Raw genomic sequence first — 23,889 nt, 5'->3', positions numbered from 1 at the left:
GTCTGCAGGAGCCTCAAAACCTCAATCACAATGTAATGCCAACGAGATTCTGTTTGAACAATCATGACTGAATGGTTTTTCTCCCGACATTGTTCATTTGCTGAAATCTAAGTTTTCCTTTCCTATATTTCCTCTCAGTTGTTTATTTGTCAGGATCAGCATATCAGTAATACGGCATGGCAGATCATTCATGGTTCAATATATAGGCTATAAATCCATGTTTTCAAGGAATAATGTTCAATGGAAAAATCATGAGGAAGGATTATGAAATACTTCATGTTTAAAATTTTGCTTTTCATCTAATGGCTCCTGAGATTAAAAACAAAGAAACTTGCAGTGATCTCAATCTTGATAGATGTGAGATTCCACAGAGAGTAATCAGTTGACTTAGGAATTTTTCTGAAAATGAAATGTGTTGGCTTTGTCTTTCTTCTTTGGTACAATTATCGATCTTCTCCCCGCTCCTCAAATAATAATGTGTCATAACAAAGAATCATCAATATTCTCTACATAATAGATCATAATTAGATAGATCATAATGAGATCTGTGTTTCTCTCACTAAATATTAACTTACATCCACATCTGGTTGCATCTGGCCACTTCTAAACCACTGTTCACATTGCAATCATAGTAATCATTCCAAAATGCAAATTTTGTCGTATAACTCTCGTGCTTAAAATAATTACATGTCCCCGTATTGCAGATACAGGCCGAAGTCTTTCAGCCTGGTGTACCTCATCCTTTGTGATCTGACCCCTGCGTATATTTTCACCCTCATTTGCTAATCCATGAAGGTCCAAACAGGAGAATACACAATTTTTCTCTTGTGTCTGGGCCCTTCCTTGTGATGACTCTTTCACCTTCCTCACTGCCTCCGTTCACCTGCCTAATACCTACTTGCCTATGGGAGAACTGTCTCTGCTCAACCCCTCTCCATACCCCTGTTTGGGTAAGATGCTACCTCTGTGGTATCCCATGGAGCCCCATACTTATCATTATTTAGAAAATAACCTATATCACAAAGATGATCTGCTTCCCTCCTTATTTCTTTCCCATACCTATACGTGAAATAGAAGATATTGTATCTATTTTTTATTTTGCCAGTGAGTAAGGCAATGCTAGGCCCAATAACATTTTGCCAAATGAATTAATGATTAAATACTTAAGCTTTTTGATGTTTAATGTTCATTAATCAATTTTTTTAACTTAAATATGTTGCCATACTTCATAAAAAACTCATAATTTTATATTTAAATTGCAGATACAGGCCAAAGTCTTCAGCCTAGTGTACTTCACCCTTTATGATCTGGCCCCTGTGTATATTTTCACCCTCATTTGCTAATCCATGAAGGTCCAAACAGGAGAACATGCAATTTTCTCTTGTGTCTGGGCCCTTCCTTGAGATGGCCCTTTCACCTTCCTCACTGCCTCCGTTCACTTGCTTGCTTAAATCAATGGCTTGCTGCCTTGATCATAAACTAGCAATGATTATAAGCACTAACATTTATTTAGTACTTACTACATGTTCAGGAACTGTGTTATGCCATTTAAACACTAAAATAGAAAAACTAAGTAACTTCTTATATTATCATCTTTTAGCAATGAGAAAACTAAGGTTCAGGTAAGTTAGCAAATTATTCACCAAACTCCACCACTTAAATTGAGTTTGTGCCATACAGGGATTTACTGAGAACTAAGGGCCCAATGCACTTAGAGTTCTCTGCAAATGCCTGGCTTAGAAGCCCTGGAAGGAAGTCTTTTCAGTTGCTTTTGTTACCAATGTTGTTACTACACCTGGGGGTGCTTGCTTTATTTTTAAACTTAATTTCTGGGAATTTAAAAATTACCATTTTAACACAATGGCACATATAATTGAGTAGAAGATATATTTTTAAAAAGTTGATTTTTTTTAATTAGAAAAAAATTAAAAATTTAAAAGGAAAATGAACTACTAACACTGAACTCATCTCCTCCTCCCCTCTACTCCAATCCACTCCAGTTTCACTGGCTTTTTGTTGCTTCTCTGGAATGTCAGTGCCCTTCAAACCTTAAAGATTTGATGTTGATGCTTTCCTGTGATGGTCACAGGAGCATGACCTGAATGTTATTCCCTAGGTGTGGCTCACTCCCTTATCTCCTTTGATCTCCACCTTGAATATCACCCCCTAACTGAGTCTACTCTGACCGGCACCACACTCTCCCTGCCATGGCATCCTCTAGCCTCCTTACACTGTACTGATTAATTTTCTTAGCGCTTGCCATTTCTAACACTATGTGGCTTTCCGTATTTATTTTGCTTATTGCTTATCTGTCATACTAGAATGTGAACTCCACAAAGGTAAGGACTTCTCTCTCTCTCTTTTTTTTTTTTTTCATTGAAGAATCCTGACTGCTTCAAATTGTACAGTGTAGATGCTTAATAAAATGCTTATTCAGTGACCGAGCAAATGACTTTTGAGACTGGCCAAGCAATGTTATATAGCCTTGTTTCGCTACACAGGTGCTTTAGATACAAGTTCATGTATATTTTGTCAATTTATTGCCCTATATAACCTCTCTCAAACTAAGGCTTTGGTGGAGTAATTGAGCAGTTAATCTATTACTGAAAACAGATGAATATGCTTGGATCTAGGCAGAGTAACACAACAAAGACAGCTAAAGTTAAAAGTCTGAACCAAGGTCTCATATTCCTATAAAGAATTGAGAGTGCATCAGGGGAATTTTAATGAATATATTTGATTTGTTTTATTTACAAAATGGACACACTAAAAGTTGCAAATAATTATTAACTCTTTTCTAGAAAAGTAAACAAATTTATTAGAGACCAAGCAGACTGAAAGTGATTGGGCTTCTTTGTGAAACACTGCCAATATGTGCAAAATTATGTCCAATACAACTGAAGAAAAATATATTTTAAGCGATTACAAATCCTGTCCCGTAACATGGTATGTGGTCTGATAACCAACATCATACAGCTTTGCATTATCCCTCCTGACAATTTCATCTAATAAAACAGGACTCATGTGAAATGGTGTGTGCCCTGGGTTCCTGTGGTAATTAGCTGTGTCTAAATTGCTATAACATGGCCAATGATATTTGAAGTTGCTCTTACATTGCCTAAGAGTGCATAGCAAAATAGTAATTATCATGTAATTTAGATTTTCAAAATGTAAACAGATCATGGACATAAAAATAAGGGGAATTTCAGAATGAGTGGCTGTGCACTCTAGCCTGGTGGCCAGCCTTATTTTAGATTCATTGTAAAACAGAGAGATAGACAGCATTCAGTTACCCTGCAGGTTTTGGTTACAGACTTTACTGAGTGGTCAAATAGATACTGTGCCTTCTAGATTTAGGTGAAAAAGAAGAGTGGTGAGGCTTTGGCATATGTCTGTTCATGACATATTGGCACAGTATTTCTACAAATCACTCAAAGCTAAAGCTAAGGCAATTATGAGTAGTGCATCCATTTCTACTTATGAAAAACTTAACTTGGTGTTTCTGGATAATTATATCAAAGTAAGCTCCCTTAGGGTATGATCCATGTTTTCTTTAAACTGTTCCTTTCCCAGTGCCAGGCATGGTACCATGGTTAATAAACCTTATTGGCAGTCTGACTGAAGACTTTAAAGTGATATTCTTACAATAATGTTTGCCTGTAGAGACAGATTCAATAACAAATTTAATAATGGCAAGCTGTCAATTGCTTTGCCTTTGTCATCCATGGCAATTAGGATCACCTCTGGTGCTCCTTCACACAGAACATTCGATTGAGAGCAAGCCTTGGATGAAATCTCTTTTCCAGAATGTTCCTCATTTATTAAATCAGAAGGAGCTTAGACTTCCCATTTCCTACCACCTTCATATGGTAAGTCCAGGCTCCTTATGATGGCTTATGGTAGCTTCTGTGACATGGCTCCAGTCCATCCCTTCAACTCTACTCTTTAGCTACAAACTTGTTGATACTATGATTTGGTAGAAGTCCATTCTATTCATATTTATGGTACAGTGAACAATGTGTGCATTTTTCAGATTTTAATATTGTAGCTACTATATGGTTTGGAACTATTTTCATGAAAATGAACTAATTTAATTTAAGATAGTGATTCTCAACCAAGGATGATTTTGCTTGTTAGGGGACAGTTGGCAAGGTCTGGGGACATCTTTTATCATCGTGACTGGATGGGGAGGGTGTTACTGGCCAGGATAAACATTCTACAATGCACAGAATGGCCTCCCCAAGAAAGAATTATCCCATTCAAAATATCAGCAATTCCAAAGGTGAGGAATCCTGGTTGACAAATGTAATTGAGTGAAAAGTTTATATAATTTTTAAGTGTTCTACTTTGAAATGCTGTCAGTTTGATAGAACTCAGTTAATTAACTTTAAATTTACATCTTGCAAAGGCAAAACTAAATTAAAACCTATGTCCTTGTATACATTCACATGGCTGAGCCACAGACAACACAACCTGCCGAGTACTCCACTGCTCACCCTCTCACCTGAACCATCTTTTCTGCTGTGTCAACAAGAGGCAAGATCCTTGTCAGAAACCTGAGAGTTCTTGGTAACTCCCTATTCTTCACCTCGCATATCCAATCAATCACCAGTTCTTGTTTATAGTCCCGTTACATCCAAAGTCATTTTCAAATCTTTTCCTTTCTCTCCAAATTGCGCCTCTTCCAGTTAAGACCTCCACCATGTCCCTCCAGAACTCCTAAGAGTGTCCTCGTTGATCTTCCACTTCCAGCTTTTCCTCCATGCCTTCACACACCCTATGCCAACGTGTTGGCAATTGCCAGAATAACCTATATAAATTCATGTCATTTTGGCAATTTCCTACCACCTTCAAATGTTAAGTCCAGGCTCCTTGTGATGGCTTATGGTGTCTTCCACGACATGACTCCAGCCCATCCCTTCAACCCTACTCTTCGGCTATAAACTCGTTTCTTATATGTTTCTGTAGATGTTGTCCCTCTGCCTAGAATGCCCTTCATCAACCTATTCATTCTAACATTCCATAGATAACTACTATTTATCCTTTAAAATGCTTCTTCTTATATACCATTTCCTCTACAAAGGCAGAAGGTGTTGTTTGCTTATTTTTAAATTCTGAATTATCACTATATTGTCCACAGTACCAAATGGCAATAACCGGCTAGAATTGTAAAGGGGCATTTCTCCTCTAGATTGCCATGTTCCCTCTTGATCATCTCTGCTCACTTATCTAATCTCCTCCTGGACCCTAAAATAGTCAAATTTAACCACTCCTACTTCCTAGAAAGTCTTTGTAAATTTGTAAGAGAGTTTTGAGATTTGTAAACCAAATCTAGTACAGTGTCATGTTCCTTTGACTTTCAGAGGTAGAAGCTCAGAGACTGCCCAGAATCCTCAACTTTTCTGATGTCACATTTTACTCAATTTTTGATATGTAAGGACTACCACATATGCAGTGATTAGTTCAGAATGAAAAAACTACGTTGAAATACTAGTGCTGGGTGTTAAGATAGGTTCAGGCTGATGCTAGATCAAATCTTGTGCACTACATGTACAGATTTTGACTTCAGGATCTCAAGTCTCATGCTTTGGTTCTTATTCAAATTTATATTCTTAAAGCTTAAGACATGCTATATATTTACACGGTTGTTGTTGATAATAGGCACCTCTATAAATAGAAAACATGACTTCTCTTGAGAAGTGATTTGGTGTCACTGAAGGGCAAGTTCATTAACTTACATTTCAGAGTAAGGTTGGCTGTGACAAAATTAGTAACTAATGATTTTGTATCTATGAGAGTAGAGAAAGAAACCCAAGGAGGAAAGGCCTATGATCAAATGTGATGCATTTGCAAATTTATTGAAACAGCCCATGCCACCTGGCTGAACTTAGAAAGATGTGGTTCTAATACCACAATTGCCGAGACCCATTTCCCATATCTGAGACTCAGCAACCAACATTTGAGTTAAAGTTTGGTTATCTCACATGAACCTGTCAGTAATCACATGTGGCTTATGACATGTCATCTGATTGCCATCTGTATCAGTGTCTTCTTTTTTTGAGAATATAATTAAAAACAGAACAAGATAAAAATCCATTATGGAAAATTGTATAAACCCTTTAGACTTGCACTTGGCTTGCATTTCCCCAGGTATACTCAGGTAGCTGTGGCATATTAACATTCCAACCTTGCTTTAGGCTAGTGCCAACAGTCTGCAGACCAGCATAAAAAAGTTAGAAGAATGTTCCTCCCAAGTTAGGCTTAAATTGAATCATTGGCTTTTCGCTAATGTTTAAAGCAATAACTGGTAATTGGGCTTGGTGAGTGCCACAAAACATAAATGATGCTTTTTTGGACCAGCACAGGATTTCAAGACAAACACTCTATTCATTTGAGAAAAATTACACATTTCTCAGCTAGAACAGAAGACAGATCATTGCTTGGTTTACATATTCTGCTTTTGTATATTAAGGCAAAATATTGCAAAGGGAAACATGGAGAGATGCATCTGGAAGTATGGTGAAAGGCTGTTTAATAATAGTATATAGCAACAATGCCATGTAATTGTGGAAGCCTAAGTCTTATCTTTTAATGCTGTATTTATCATTTCTCTTTTTTTATCCTAATTACTATTAGGAAAGGTAAATAGGACAGGTGTTGTTACATCAGTCCTGCAGATATAAAGACATCAAAAATTCCAGTGACTTGTCCATAATCAACCCACCAATGACAAGGATCCAATTGCCTCTGAAATTAGAGTATTTAATGGGGGACTTTTATTGTCTCTTGAAGATAAACAAAAAGCAGAGGGAATGATTTAAACTGGGCAGAGAGTCTAACTCTATAGAGAGATAAAATTATAAGAAAGAAAAGACTATTATCTGATTTAAAGGAAAAAATTTATAGTTATTGGGTATTTAAAAGGTATCCAGCATAATGGCGGACAATGTTACATACTTTCTCTTATTTAATCTTTGGATTAAACCTGTGAGAAAGATACTGCTATTTTTTGCTTTACATATGACAAAATAGAGTCTCAAAGAGTAAATAAACATATTATGGTTAGAATAACCTTAACTCCTGAGAAACTGTAAGAACTTGAGATTGAATGAGTCCCTTTTGAAATGTTGAAAATATCAATTGACAATAAAGTAAAAGTTTGTAATTTTCATTAAACATGATGACAGAAAAAAAGGAAAATTGCTCTGAAGTTGTTTTCATATGTAATATCCTAGTCAAGTGATTCAAGGGTATAGAAAGAAAATTTCAATACAAAAAATAATAAGTTAAGAGAAAAAAAGTAGAATACATTTCATTTCACAGTGAACAGCCTCAGGATGTATTAGAAACTCTTGGCATATCATCAGATTTCCGAACTGATTTCAGATTCCTAATGCACTTAGAGTAAAATGAAAACTTTTGGGTACCAACCTTAAAACTCCATTGGTTGGCTCCCAATCAGTTCTTCAGCCTCATCTTATCTCACTGTTTATAATTTAGTCACTTTGTTCTTTCAGCCACTCCTACATGGCAAGTCATGGACTTCCTTATCTCAAGACCTTCACACAAGTTCTTTCTTATGATAACAGACTCTTCTCCTTAAGCTCAGTTTAAATGTCACCCTTCAAAGAGGCCATTTCTAACACTATTAAAAGTAGCTCCTGGCATGGTGGCTCAATGTCTGTAATCCCAGCAGTTTGCAAGGCCAAGGCTGGTGAATTACTCGAGCTCAGGAGTTTGAGACCAGTTTGGGCAACATAGTGAAAGCCTGTTTATATAAAAAATACAACAACTAGCGGGCATGGTGGCATGTGCTTGTGGTCCCAGCCACTCGGGAGGCTGAGGTGGGAGGATCGCTTGAGTCTGGGAGGCAGAGGTTGCAGTGAGCCAAGATCACGCCACTGCACTCCAGCCTGGGCCACAGAATGAGACCCTGTCTCAATCAATCAATCAATCAATATTTTAAAAGTAGCTTCTCTTATTCCATTACATGACTCCTTGTTTTCTTCTTTCCCCTCTGTAACACTTGTCACAGTGTTTAATTATGAGGCAGTGTTTTATTCTGAAGTATTAATTCATGTTCTTTGTGTATTTCCCCTCCCATTCTGCTTCCTTCAGCACGCACCTTAGGAGCAAAAAAGGACTAAAAAATATCTGAAAGTCTTTGCTATGCAGGAGAGTGTTTTGGCTGCATGTTTATCACGTACTTTTTTTTTTTTTTTTTTCTCATCAAAGACCAGGCAAGATATGGGGTGGGGAAAGAAGGAAGAGGAGTCTGAATGGCTTTATTGACTGGATAGGCAGAAATAGGAGAAAAGTATGAAAGTGTAAAGGGAAGAAAGAACTTGCATTGTCAGAACCAGGGGTAGAGTGAAAATATTCAGTGTGTGCTGTTTTGAGACTAGAAAACCAACGTGCCCGTGGTCTGTGGACAACAGGTCCCATTCCATAGCCCTGTACACTTGTAAGCACTATAGATTTATGATATTTACACATTGTAGAGGGCTGGATAATTTCCCAAAGATATTAATATCAGGTCCTATTCCCCAGAACCTGTAAATGTTACCTTTTATAGAAAAAGGGTTTTTTTCAGTTACAATTAGGTTAAGGATCTTGAGATGAGGTGATTTCCCTGTATTATCTCAGTGGACCCTAAGAACTCACAAGTATCCTTATAGATGGAGCTGGGAGATTTGGCGCAGAGAAGAAGGTGATAACGTTACCATGGAGATAGAGATTGGAATGAGGTGGCCACAAATCAAAGAATGCTGCAGTCACCAGAAGCTGGAGGGAGCAAGGAACAGATTCCCCAATAGCACCTCTAGAGGGAGCACAGCCCTGTTGATGCCTTGATTTGGAGCCAGTGAAACTGATTTGGGATTTTTGGCTTCCAGGGCTGTGAGATAACACATTTCTGTTGTTTAAAAACCACCGTGTGTGGTAATTTGTTATAGCGGCCATAGGAAACTAATACACACGTACTGGAGTTAAAAATCCTGTTACTGTTACCAATGTGAACCTGAACAAAATGACTGGGAGCATTTCCCTTAGGCTGGGATAACTGATGGATATGTTACATTTATATGTATGTATTTATCATCATCATCATCATCATCATCATCATCATCATCATCATGATGTTCTTACTCTCTACCAGATTATAACCCTTTCTGTTTTGTTTACTACTCCATATCCAGGACTTAGCTCAGTAACTGGCACATAACAATTGCTCTACAAATAATTATTGAATAAAAGAAAAGCATTGCTAAAATAACAGCATAAACAGAAGGAAAACACAAACAAAAAATGTTAAAAATAACTATGAGAAAGACTGCACCAGTAACTAAACTGAATAGTCAAATACCCATTACCAGCAATCTAAATAGGGATTTAGGTCACTCTGATCCCATGTGTAGGAATGCTTCCCTCACTTAGAGACTTGTTCTTTTGCAACAACTAACTGAGTGTGTTCTGGCACCCAATACGCTATTAGCACAATCTCATGTATGCTCAAAGCTCAAGTTGGTCTATGAAGGAATGAGAGACCTGGTGCCCATTCTTATAGGCTGAAATCACCAGGTGGGAATGTAGCTGTTCTAACCTGTGAATTATAGTTACCTATGCCACTGGGATAGCACGATATTTCCCTGTTCTGCTTTTTAAATTAAAAGATCTCTTATTGTGAGCCAACTCAGAATGAACGGGAGTAGAATACTGCCTGCTCAGTGTTGCAAAATATACCAGATCATGCTGCATTGTTTGTGCTCTTCTGAAAGTGACTGGGCTAAAACAACATAACTGTACTGCTCTTGGCTTCTTCACAAATGTGAGTGCAGTGTCACAAGATGTCATGCCGAGAATAAACATTTTCATCACTTAACTGAAATTTCAGCTTGCACTCATATTTAATTATAACCCAAATAGTCCCCCACTCAGCTTCTGAGAAAGGTAAAGCATCTGCTAATGACTTCTAGGAAGAGAGAGATTGTGAGAATAGCTTTACTTGAGGCCTCTTAGCTGGAATTAAGCTGGGGATCTGTGCGCCAGGCCTATAGGGGAACTGAAGACTGAGGTTCTGTCTTTCCCCTCTTCATGCAAGCATCTGCTCCCCTCTAAGGGCCAAGTGGCTTTTAGAGAGTGATTGTGGACCAGGTAGCTGGGAATGCAAAGTGCCTAGTGCAAAGTGGAATGATGCAGGTATGGAACAATTCAAACACATTCAAACCTAACTCTTCACACATGTGCAGTGGTGAATTAGAGTACTGAGCCATTTGAATCACAGTAAATTCCTTTTCAAAACATTACTATCTTTAGAAGTGGTTTTTAACTTTTTAAAGGTCGAAGTCTCTTATGAGTAGTTAGGAAAAACAACTGATCTCTCTCCACCAAAAATTTACTTATGCAAACCCATAAAGGCCAAGAAACCTTGACCTTTTCTACATTGTACATGAAAGTACTGATGTATTAATGGCTAAGATATTTATTTACCTTTAAATTATGATTAATAAGGGCAGACTGCCTGAGTTGGAATCTCCAGTTCTGCCATTTAATAGCTGTAGGAGTTTGGGCAAGTTGCTTGATCTCTCTCTTCCTCAGTTTCTTCATTTGTAAAATGGGACTGATAATAATGACAACTACCACTGAGGATCATTATGGGTAAATAATGAATTCATTATGTAAAGTGCTTACAGCATTCGCTGGCATTTAACAAATATTTATAGAGCTTTGACTATAAACATGGACTGTTCTAAGAATGGGAATAAGGCAATGAATACAAATTACTGCCATCATTGGAATGTGCATTTTATTGTGGAACTTAAATCTTGCAGTGTAGTTCATAGCAATTAAAAAAACTTTTTGTTTATGTTTTCTCTTTGTTCCGACAACAGATAAATAAGATCTTAATACAGATTTTCCCTCTGGGATGCTGTAGCTTCACGGAGCTCGAATCTACAGTTCTAATTTTTATTTCATCTTCATCCTACACCTGACAGCCATTCTGCATAAGTAATTTGGGCTGTGAGTACTTACCTTCAACTTGGCATAGGTATTTATAAAATGTAAAAAAAGCCAGACGGCAGGAAAACAATTTATTCTGTCCTATCCCTAAACTTTTATTCACTCATCTGCTATGCTTAAAAATCAATTAGCAATCTGTATACACTGTAAAGACAATTTTATTTAGTTTTAACTGTAGAGCTAGGTAAATTCAGCCGCAATTTTCCCACCAATGGTGCTCTAAGATAATGTTTGCATTTCAGAAGCAAATGAGGGCTTCTTTTCAGTATGACATATTTTTTTAAGTCCTCATGCTTATATTTTATCTTTCTGTCCTTTTCTTTCCTGTTCCTCTCCTGCCTCTCTCCTATCAGTAACAGTAGAATATAATCTTTTAGACTTTCTTTCTTTATAAACAAATTAAATAATTATAGATTTAAGGGAAGTTGAAAAATAATGTACAGGGACATCCTTTACCCAGCTTTCCCCAATATTAACATCATACAAAACCATATTAAACCAACAAATTGAAATTGGTACAATTCAGAGAGCTTACTCAGATTTCAATGGGATTTGTTTTTAACATAACCAGTTACTACGTTTGGTAAGCATCAGTTATGATTGCAGTAAAGGTTGAAATCCACTTTCTCATGTGTGCATGCGCACGTGTGTGTGTGTGTATTTGGATGTGAGTTCATGTGTGCTTTTGTGTGTATCCATTGAGTTGTGTGTGTGACAGAGGGACAGAGAAAGAGAGGGACGAAACACTCCTGGCCCTACTCTTTCATGAGGCTGTGTTTCTGAGGAACAAATGAGAGAACATAATGTAAATACCATTATAAAAACCTATAAAGTACTAAATAAAACATATATTGTGTTAGATTTCTCATCTTTCCATTCAGAAAAAATGTCTTATGAATAGAGTACACAGAGCATAGGTAGAGCCTATTCATCTACCTCAGAGTGTAAGGCAGCATGTGTGTGTTGTTCAGGGGAGGGTTATATGGTACGCTCAGCAAAATTCTATTGGAAGACAGAATCACATAGTCACAGACTTAGAAGGGACTTTGGGGCCAGTCGTTCCAACTCTCTACATGGTACTCATATTTTGAAATATTCTTGTCAGGTGGTCTCCTAATCTCTGATTAAAACTTCAAATGATGGGCACATTCTGCCTTATGATTCAGTCTTTCTCCATTTAGAGAGCTCTAAGTGTTTAAAAGCTCTTTATTATAATAAGATGACTTCCCCATGACTTTAAACACTGGTCTTGGTTCTGCCATCTGGTACCCCATACAATGGATGACAGCTGAAGACAGTCATCATTTCCCTAAATATTCTCTTCTCCACCCTAAAAAACTCAAGTCCTTCTTTAACATGTTCCTCATATACAAGGTTGCTCATCTCTGGATGAGCTTATTTTTCTTTGCAAAGATGGAATGAGGATCAGAGCACAATAGGGTATGAGCTTAAGCCCAGGAGGCAGAGGTTGCAGAGAGCTGAGATCACACCACCACACTCCAGCCTGGGCTACAGAGTGAGACCATGTGAAAGAAAGAGAGAGAGAGAGAGACAGAGAAAGAGAGAGAGAGAGGAAGGAAGGAAGGAAGGAAGGAAGGAAGGAAGGAAGGAAGGAAGGAAGGAAGGAAGGAAGAAAAGAAAGAAAGGAAGGAAGGAAGGAAGGAAGGAAGAAAGAAAAGAAAGAAAGAAAAAGAAAGAAAGAGGAAGAAACAGCACTCTCAAGAGCTGGACCAATCTCTTTCTGTGTTCTATATAAGATATTTATATCATAGTCCCTATAATCACATTATTTTTTGCCCCCCTCCCTCAACTTGCTTTATATTCTTCTTGAAATCAACATTGAAATCCCCTAATATTTTTTTCCCCAGGCTTTGATATTTAGCTATTCCTCCCTGTTTCTGCATATATGTAGCTAGTTTTTTGGGGCACAGGAGCCAGACTTCATGAAGATTCTTATTAAAATAGGCCTATTGTACCATTCTATTGAGACTTTTTATATCCTGACTCTATCATTAAATATATTTACTGTTGCCACTGGCTCCAAGGGTTGTTGGCTGCAACCCTTATAAATAGTCCTTGAGTCCTCTCTTAAAATTGCAGAGAAAAGCCCAGAGTTCTAGAATTGGATTAACTATTATTTGTGTGACTATGAACAAGTCACTGGGTCATGAAGTCTCTTATTTATGCTCAAGGTCATGAAGTCTCCTGAGCATAAAAGGGTGAAAAGGAGATCATTAGAAAGGTATAAATTCTTACTGTAACATTTTGACCTCCTATTAATGGTAAATTTTAATTCAGCATTCAGCTGTAAGGTTTCACTGAGGACTGACATAAGAAGTAGCCATATACCAAAGGCCTCTGTGTTTTCTATGGAATTGTATTATGTGATTCAATGTCTCATTTGTAACATTCCCATGGGAAATTTCTCTTGGTGCCTAGGGATAGAAAAAATTTTCTCTCCCAGTGATTGCTGAGCTGACATGAGTTTCCATCTGTTTTGACTTCTAAGAAGCTAGGAGGAAAAAATCAATTGTCCAATTGCCGTATTTTGTCTTTATTTTTATTTATTGATTTCCCCCCTTTCCATCACACTTTATAACCTAACATTCCATGTTAATAGCTCTGTGTGTGTGTATATATATATATATAAAATTATATACATATATATGTATATAATTATATATATATTTAAGCAGACCCATGACATATCCTTTTTCTAAATGCAGGCAAAATATAAAATTAGACAAACAATCAAAGATAAGCAGGACATCACATCAGATGTCTTTTCAGATGTTTAAATGTCCATGGAATAATTTCTTTACTTTTTAAATAAGGCAGAAATTTTTTTCAGGGAACTTATACTAAAGTAGTTAAGGTTTGCTTTAGCCCTCCAAAGCACTTCCTTTCAAAATTTCTCACTTTAGAATGGCATGTTCTGAAAATCTTCCATATTTAATTTCCTGAAATGGCACCTTATTTAAAGGCAGAAATACAAATCATTGAATCATTTGCTAATCTTTTCTTCTTTTTGGCCTTTCCATTACAGAGTATTTTTTTTTCATTAAATATTGTTAGAATGATTTACACTGATAAAACCTCTGGGCTCAGTGTCTGTTAGAAGCCTAGAGTTCTAGAATTGGATTAACTATTATTTGTGTGACTATGAACAAGTCACTGAGTCATGAAGTCAATTTACAGAAAATTGCTTTTTGATGAACACCTGGTCAATATTAGGCATTGTTAAAGAGCATATAACTTACTTTTAAACAGTATAAAATAGTTTATAATATATAGTTTGACTATATGAATGTATAATACTTTAACCTTCAAATTTAGGAGCTTATTAAACCAGTCTAGGGTAGTTAGCCAGCATTATATTGGAAAAGTAATACTCTAGAGGTGGCCACTATACGAGTAGCTATTGCACCTACTTCAATGAAAAAATGATGCTTTACTTATTAGCAAGAATATGTCAGAAATATATTTTCTTTGGTGAAATTAGTGGCCCATTAACTAAGCAAGGTAAATGTTATAAATGGAACTTAATTGGTAAAATGAGAGATTTAAATATATGTGGGATATTACAATCTTGGAGACATTCCTCACCTTTGCATGAAGAGTATATAAAAATCTTAGGGAGGCCCATGGCCTATACCATAGGATTAATGACCAAAGTTTGATCACTAAACTACCCTATTTTCAGCTGTCAGTCTAATAGGATTTCTGATTGTCTGATGCTGAATATAAGGGTAACAAAGTTGTCTCTCATTTCTAAGGTTATGATTAGAACACCTAAATGGACAGAGACCTGGGGTTTTCTCAAATTTATGGAAGGGGTTGTGAGTCAAACACTGCCTTCTTGCTAATAAATGTTTGCTAACATATACCTATATATGTAGCAGAATTTGCCGTTAAGACTTACTTTTAACCTAATTAGCAAATGCAGTATCACTGGGAGGTTGTTAATCCTCACCAACCTCAACCTTCACCAGTAGCCACATTTACCTGTCAAAGATTTGTATGACCAAATTAACACAGGATAGCTCTCAACAGACATCTTGCCTCATTTTATTCTTCATCAGAGCCCTTTCAAATTAGTTACTATTCCCTTTTTTCATATAAGGGAATTCAAGTTTACGGGATACTAATCCATAACCATATGAATATTGAGTGGTAGAACCTTATGTGTTTGATTCCAGATAAGGTAAGTGCCACCTCCCAGGTATATCAAAACATCATTGCAAGGAATGGGTAAGTAATTATGACATGCCTACAGTGTGTTCCCTGCAAATGTTTATGTTAAACAAAGTCTGTTTAGCTCCCTTATAAGAAAGTTCAAAGTCAATCACATATTAAATTTATTATATATATATATTTATTGTTACTTTACAGTTATAATTACTGTTAATATATTTTGAGTTTTTAAACTTTTTATACTGTTTTTAAATCTATACCTTATTTGATTTATATAATATATTCAGAGAAATTGCAAGTCATACTCTGGGGCATAAGCCTCTGTGTGACACAATTGTGTGACCTAGTTCTAGAGTCTTCTACCAGAAAGTTAGACTCTGAAATTATCACTTGAAACATGATTTGAAAAAGTCACAGTTATCTAAAGGTCAATAAAAAGCTTATCTCAAAGCATTATTACATAGAAAAAACTAAATAGTTATTGGAATGCTGAAGTGATATAAAATATTCATGGGTTGAGAATTTTGATATACATTAGAGGACAGCAGAGTTGAACGAATAGTTTTGGGTTCCATGAAACTACTAGTCAGTCCAAAAATAGAAAACAAAGGAATAAAATTCAATATATGAATACAAAAGAATTTAATTACATAGTTACCAATAAAATATCATGTTCCAATTGCATTTGATTTTGGGTATTGTGTTCCAAGCACAAATCAATCTGGTCACAAATAACTGAAATCTAGTTTATATATTAAAATCTTTAAGTTCTTAGAAAAAAGATCTTAGGTTAATAGAAAGGTAACATTGATAAGTTTCTGTTTATATTTCTGAAACGTATGCTTTTAGGTAATTTATGTTTAATATAAGTGGAAGTTATAGGGAGAAAATTGTTCGTTTCATAGGAAGCGATTTCTTTAGCAACCCCTTATTACAAGTGGAAGTGGTGGCATCCAGAGAATATAAGTTATGAGAAAATGTATATTCATACTTTTACTTTAAAATGTTACATATTTTAATTTACTCTGATTTCATTTAAAAACGAAAGCATATATTATGAATAGGTAATTTAATCAAACTCTTTTTTGCAGAAAGGCTAATATGTTTTTATTATACTATAGCTGTAGATCTGGCTTTAATAATTTTGGGGCCAGGAATGGTTGCTCACGCCAGTAATCCCAGTACTTTGGGAGGCCGAGGCGGGCGGATCACGAGATCAGGAGATTGAGACCATCCTGGCTAACATGGTGAAACTCCATCTCTACTAAAAATACAAGTATTAGCTGGGTATGGTGGCGGGCACCTGTAGTCCCAGCTACTTGGGAGGCTGAGGCAGAAGAATGGCGTGAATCCGGGAGGCGGAGCTTGCAGTGAGCTGACATGGTGCCACTGCTCTCCAGCCTGGGTGACAGAGCGAGACTCCGTCTCAAAAAAAAAAAAAAAAAAAAAAAAAAAAAAGAATTTTGAGTGCATTAGCCTTTTTCATATGTGTTATTATTATATAAACATTAAAATTACACTTCCTCTGTAATTAAGATGAAAAACCCACACACATTACAAAGTAAGGAGTTATGTCTTTATTCTTAAAATGTATGTATATGCTTATAGTAACTTAGGATAAAAAGTATCTCGAAATTACTCTGTTCTTGTAAATGTTACTTGGAGTATTATGGGAAGAAAGTTTGCTAGTTGGATTAATTTCCTGGGATGTTTTTTCGACTCGTTGATATTTATCATAACTGAACATAATGAAATGAGACATAAAAATTATATTACAGCTTTTATAGGTTTAATATACATCAATGTTTAGAAAGCTGGTTAGACATAAAATTAATATTTGTTCTAGGGTTTCAACGTTGACTTCAGTAATAGCAGAGGAAAAAAAAAAAAAGAATGTGCTTAAAGAGAAAATCTCTGGTTATTTTATAAACATACCACTCCGTTCACTGATAGCAGCTGGTCTCCTCTTTTGAGGCCTCCGTGTCTTTCAGCGACCCCTCCAGGAATGATGCGAGAGATATAAATGGGGGAATTTTGCTCCTTTCCTCCCATCACGTTAAAACCAAGGCCTTCATCAGTCTTTGGCAGTTCAACTACTCGAGGGTGGGAGTGGCCTTCGCTAGCTGCAAAAGCTGCAACTGTTGCCTGAAAAAAAAAAAAAAAAAAAAGACGGTCTTTTGGTAATAAAATGAGGGAAATAAGGCTAATCATATGCTTTGCAGTGGGTAGCTCAGACAACTTCTCATATTTTTATAGTATTCTCCTGTGAAAGAAAGAACACAAAAAGCAGAGGCCTTTCTTCATTTAGATGCCATCTAGGATTTCTTTCTTTGGTAAAGTCCCACTCATCTATTTTCAGCTTCCTAAGGCTTATCTGGTATGACAAAATTTTCCTGTCTTCATAAAAATCTTTTCCAGTTACCTTGGTTAGATGCAATTCTTCCTAGTCCTGGAGTCCAAATAACTTTGTTATATGTATTATCTACTAGATAATTGTTTTATACATATGTTGACTATGAGCACCTTAAGAGCAGAGATGGTGTCTTGCACTCTTTTGTATGACACACAGTCTAATCTGGTGCTTGTACATAAAAGTTCGTAAGTTTTTTTTTTAATAAATTGAAGAGCACTTATATGTATACATACTTTTGAATACATATGTAATCTTGCTATTGCCAACCGAAAAGCTTAGCAAATTTAACTTTTTAAAAAATTTAAGGATGCCTTAAAGAGAATGAAAACTAAAATAAAATAAGAGATTCAAACAGATTATTGTTAGTTTATGCCAATGTTCCTTATTATCATTCCATACTGAGAAATCTTATCGGGAACAGGATTTTGCTTCCTATAGTATACATTAATATTTCAATTATTATAATAAAATAGGCAATATGAATAGTCAATGGTTTTATGCCTAGATATACAAAACACCATTTAATATGGACATAATATGTTTTAAAATTCATGTACTGATTTCATTAAATGAGTTCAAGAAAACAACTTACCATTAGTTACCTCTAACCCCATAGAAATAAAATAACAGCATTTAGGTAGTTTCTATCAAGAAATGATTCCCTGCCTGCTTATTTTTCACTTTTATTAATTCACCTTGACCACAGTTGATTAGATGCCTACTATAAAGTGACTTACTCAACACTGTGAAAATATTTATTCCCAACAACTGTACATTCTTTTCCACACACAGCATTATCACATCAATTTAGCATTACGCTACTGTCTGCATTTAGTGAAACGTAGTGAATGACATGAAAACAATGGCTTGTTTTTAGCTACATGCATTTGCTCATGCAAACCTCGTTGTCATGCATAGATTTTAATGGCTGACATGGATGCAATGCAGACAGCCCAGAAACAACCAGAAAATATTGTGCTATTGCAACATTATGCTGCTATCCTGCTGTTCTACATGAATAAGAAATGAGAATGGTAAAACACTACACAATTCACTTTCCCCTTAATTAAACCACATAGGGATCATTTTTCTGTGTGTGTTCCACTTCAGTACAAGCAAAGCATGACATAATGATAATAACACCCTTTTCTCCCCCTGAGTTTAAACAAAAGAAAACAAAACAAAACAAAAAACCTTACAAATCTACAGTGTTCAGTTACAGAGTAAAAACTAAAAACTCAAGAGAGAAACTAAACAAGCGTTGATGTAGCACAAAGGAATTAAATGGAAAATTCTAATCATTTTCAATGGTTATTTCTTATACATTATTAGAAAAATAAAGTATTTTTAAAAGCAAGTCATGTTTCTATTATAACATTTGTGTGTTTGTAAAAGAAGAGCTGCATCAGTGATTTTAGTTTAAAATTGGTATTTCCTAATGGCCTATTTTCCTGATAATTTCACCATCCTCTTGGTATAATATTTCCATTAGTACAATCTCTGGATTTGAGTTTTTAAAGGGCAGATGTGTTCACTACCACAAAAGGTGACAGGCCTCTTCTATAGTTCAATGCCACACCCTTTCAGCAAGTTACCCACTGCTCAGCTGAATACATAGAAGTATCCTAGATCAGTGGATGTCAGGTGTATTCTTTTCCTGTCTAATTGAAATCAAATCTTTAGACCGGTGCAAATAAATCTTCATGCACTGAATATGATACAGGTTCTTTCAGACCAGAAGAATGTGTCAGAAAATCATATAGTATTTCCCACAATGAACCAGTAGATTTGCTTGTGCCAAATGGACATTAAGTGAGTTTAATGAAATCATTCTCCTTTCTTAAGCTACAGAAGCAGCAGAAACGTTCAATTTTCCATTAGGATTTTTACCTGAGAAGTAGTACTGGTTCTAGACTCTGGGCTGCCACTGATGTCTAAATTCTCTTACAGTGTACACACGAGAATACCTGAAACACACACGCGCACAGTCAATTACTAGATAACTGGAGTCAAGTATATTTTTAAAGTTACTCAAGCCTTACCTTTGCTGTTGCCCTCGCACGGAATTCGGGACAGCCATTAACAGTTATCGTTTCATGCATATATTGATACACCTAAAATGTTCACATAAAAAGAAGAATGTGTAAGAACATTAAGAATAATAATTCTTTTATTGCAGAAAGAAAATTACATTTTCATTGTAGGAAAAAACTTCTCTATCACAAAATAAAATAGGTCTGATGATTAGGAATGTACCTAATAGCACTCCTTAAACAGAAGATATTATTACCCATTGTGATTTTAGATACAATTACAGAAATCATTAAAATGTAGTAGAAAAAAATTGTTTCCTCTAAAATGCCAGGGATGGGATTATAAAATCTTTATATCCATGGTAAAAATAAATTGCTTAATCTTAAACAAAGTACAGAAAAAAACCTTAAAGGATACCTTGAGGAAAATGTTTGGAAAAAAGTAACAAGGTTAAATGTGTTGGACTATATGTTCATTTTAGATTTAAATAGTAAACATAAAAATTTATTCCATAATGCATAGCAATAAAAGTCCATTCGGTACTAGGCTAGAGTATTTCTGGGGAGTGATCCGTTAGCTATTTCAGTAAAAAAGGTAAGGGAAAAACTGCAATTGAAGGTTTAAAGTTTTTTTTTTCTTCCTTTTTATTAATCTTATTTTACATGGTTAAGTCAAAAATGAAATAAGTGAATTCAATATTTGATTAATTCACCCATTCAGCAACTATTTATTGAGGGTCTAGGACTAATCTCTTTCCTACATTTTTGACTGGCTCATAATTTCTCAGATACACTTGGTTGAAGCTCCACTAAGGCTGACTCATGTTTCCCAGGTGACATGGTTAGAAGGAAATTGACAAAGTAGTCTGTACTAAAAAGGGAACAGCGCAATTCAGAATCTAACTTTTAGCTCAGAATCTCCACCTAACAATTATGAGGCGTTCAGTTTCTATGGGAAATCTGAATGGGGACAGGAACAAGTTTCCAGAAGATCATTTGTGGAATCTGAGATATGTTACTGCAAATTCTCCAGGTTACCTGAACAGCTGCTAAACATACTTCCAGGTTATTTCCTTGGAAATGCATTATTTTATTTCATAGAGACAGCCTTTCCAAAAATAAATTCTACTTAGTTGCTCTAATAGCCCATTTCAGAGGAGGATTTTCCCTGCCCTGCTTCTCTTGTAATAAACTCTCTCAAATCTGACCCTTCATTCCACCCTAGCTCATTACCTCTCGCTGAAAGCATTGCATTAGTGTCTTAATTGGGTCTCCCTGCCATCAAACAATACACACTTTGGTGATCATCAAGTACCTACCCGACCATGTCTCTGCTGTGCTCTTGGCTGTCTGCTGCCCTTACTGCAAAGGTGATTAGGGCAAATACCTACAGGAGTCAAGCCACAGACAATAATGCAGAACTCAGTCTTCTCTCTAGTTCTATTTTCCTGTTTTCTTTTCTTTTTTTTTTTTTTTTTTTTTTTTTTTTTGAGGCGGAGTCTCGCTCTGTTGCCCGGACTGGAGTGCAGTGGCCGGATCTCAGCTCACTGCAAGCTCCGCCTCCCGGGTTTACGCCATTCTCCTGCCTCAGCCTCCCGAGTAGCTGGGACTACAGGCGCCTGCCATCTCGCCCGGCTAGTTTTTGTATTTTTTTAGTAGAGACGGGGTTTCACCGTGTTAGCCAGGATGGTCTCGATCTCCTGACCTCGTGATCCGCCCGTCTCGGCCTCCCAAAGTGCTGGGATTACAGGCTTGAGCCACCGCGCCCGGCTCCTGTTTTCTTTTCTCCACCCCCACCATTCCTCAGACATACTGAACTCTCCAAGTTACCCAGGTCTCTGCAAATGCCGTTTACTCTGCTAGGAATGCCCTTCCACCTGGCAGACTCTTATTCGTCCAAATTTAATATGATGATAAAAGGTCAAATTCAAATATTGTCTCCTCTATTAAATGTTTTCTGCCTCCCTCAAGCAGAGTGAGTCTCTCCTTCCATAGCTCCTGGCCATCTGAATTTGTTTGAAGTTATTTTGGTTAACATTGCCAGAGAAAGTGACTTTGCCTGCATCCAAGGATGTTTATGAAGACAATCGTTTAGCAAATAATTGGAATACTGTCATCAATTGATTAAAACAAAAGGTAATTTTGTAAGTGCTGGAGATAAAGTAAATACCTGTAACCTAATAAATATCACAAATTAAGAATAATTAGCCTTAAGATCCCAAATTGATTTTGAATTAAAAAGTGGGATATTCAAGGGTCAATACTGTGTAGTGGATAATTTCACAGACTCTGGAGATGGCTTGGAAGCAAACCCTAGCTGAGCAATTAAATTGTATGATGTTTGTCAGTTACTTACTTTCTCTGATCCTCAATTTACTCATTTTAAAAATGTACCTTAAAATATGAAGTAACCTCTAGGTCTGTTATGAGGAATAAATAAGATAAGAACAGTTTGCCATGTGTAGTGTGTTTCCGAAAATTAGCTATCATTGTTACGGTGTTGTTGGCATTTGATGTTTCTCATCTTATTTGACCATGGATCTTTTGGGGAAAATCTCCTAGGATGAGCAGTTCGTGAACACTCTTTAAATATAATTGATCAAGGGCTGTAGTTCTTAACTGAGGAAAATGTTGCCCTCCAGGAGACATTTGGCAGTGTCTGGAGGCATTTTTGGTTATCATAAGTGGGCAGGGGTGGGATGCTACTGCATCTAGCACGTGGTGTCCAGGGATGCTGCTAAATTCCTACAGTGCACAGTGAAGCATCACTCAACAAAGAATTATCTGCCAAAACATCAATAGTGCTGAGATTGATAAATCCTGATCTAAGGAATTAAGCTATACCTTTTCTTCTTATATGTAATGATTAGTAAGCTGTAAAAACACACTTGGAGAGCACTGAGTAAAGGCAATTGTAAAACATTCAATAAATATTTGTTGGAGTAAATTACCATAATTCTGGTACATATTTCATGAGAAATCACCATGGACCAAATGTAATACTAAGCATTTTATATCTATGAGCTCAATTAATTCTCCTAACTTAGGATTTGGGGCCTCTACACACAAAGACACTAAATCACAGAGGGAGGAACATGCCGATGACCACACAGCTAATTTGTTGCAGATTTGGGACCGCACCTCATCTCTATCTCCCTTCAAAATCTGTCCTCTTTCAACCACGTCAGACTTTCTTACATTAAAACAGCATCCGATCGCTACAGTTTTGGCAGCATCAGTGTGAACAAAAACTTGCAGGTGTTACAAGCATTTCTTTGTATTTTGAATAAAGAAATCTAGGTTTTATATAGTGGATACAATTAAACGAGTGATGGCTGCAAATATACAATGCAACAATTCTGAAACCAATAAATTCATTAGTCCAGAGTGAAATATCATTTTAATCTTCCTTTATGATGATAATATATGAAGATTTAATGGAATGAATCCAATATAATTGCCAGTCTTTTTTTTTTTCCTACAAAACACAATAGATTCTGATTAGCTGGTTTTCAAAAGTGAGCTGAAGAGGACATGATCTGGTTGTACAGTCAGATCAAATCCTGGAGATCTTAATTCTATTTCCATTAGCTGTGTCACCTTATGAACTTCCTTAGCCTCTCATTTCCTAAGGCACAAAATATATCCACGCCTATCTTACTTTTCAAGGACAATTTTTAAAGTATTTGTAAAATTTTGAAGAAAGTTGTCATGGAAAGCCGAAGTATTTTACCAGATACCCTGAGAGAGTTCTTAAAGGGAAAAGAGAAAATAGTTATATGTCCTTTAATGAGGGGCTTATTAGTGGGACTTATAGACTCCTGAATCCTTTGGGTCCCAGAATGTATCATAAATTTCAGCTACAGCATTTGTAAGCACATTTCATTGGTAAAATGGGTTTAGTTCCTAGTGTAAGCCAAATAACTGATAGAAACTCATAGGGGTTTTACTTTATATTTCAGCATTAGTAATTTCCTAACCTTGAATAAACTGCACAGATTCAATAGCATTTTGCATGTTTAGAACTTATTCCAAGCTACTGAAAATTGAACAAAATATATTAACTTAAAAAAAGCAATAAAATTATAGTGAGTTGGTTCAGAAAGTTTATTTATTCATTTGTTCAGCTAACATTCATTTAGGAGCAATTCTAGTCAATGTGTTAGGCACCTAGGCTAAATTATGAAAGTAAAAAATAATGGTTGTTTTTAATTAATGTTTGAAACAATA

The 23,889-nt window shown here is 36.1% G+C and overlaps 1 protein-coding gene across 2 annotated transcripts in view; it reads right to left on the bottom strand.

Moving 5' to 3' along the window:
* The window catches only part of LIN7A (lin-7 homolog A, crumbs cell polarity complex component), a 151,650-nt gene that overhangs the window by 36,961 nt on the left and 90,800 nt on the right, over nucleotides 1-23,889 (bottom strand). The window contains exons 2-4 of one of the 2 annotated variants that reach the window (XM_033221159.1): nucleotides 20,979-21,046; nucleotides 19,669-19,740; nucleotides 17,149-17,358 (exon numbers count right to left, since the gene is read on the bottom strand). In XM_033221159.1, the coding sequence (XP_033077050.1) occupies nucleotides 17,149-17,358; nucleotides 19,669-19,728 (270 nt within the window). In that variant the 5' untranslated portion in view covers nucleotides 19,729-19,740; nucleotides 20,979-21,046. The remainder of the gene's footprint in view (nucleotides 1-17,148; nucleotides 17,359-19,668; nucleotides 19,741-20,978; nucleotides 21,047-23,889) is intronic. The other variant, XM_033221158.1, reaches the window with a different exon arrangement.

This window comes from Trachypithecus francoisi, unplaced genomic scaffold (assembly GCF_009764315.1).
Source record: "Trachypithecus francoisi isolate TF-2019V2 unplaced genomic scaffold, Tfra_2.0 Lachesis_group11, whole genome shotgun sequence".
NCBI lineage: Eukaryota > Metazoa > Chordata > Mammalia > Primates > Cercopithecidae > Trachypithecus > Trachypithecus francoisi.
Note: the sequence above shows the minus strand (reverse complement) of the source record. Positions and strands in the feature narration are given on the sequence as shown.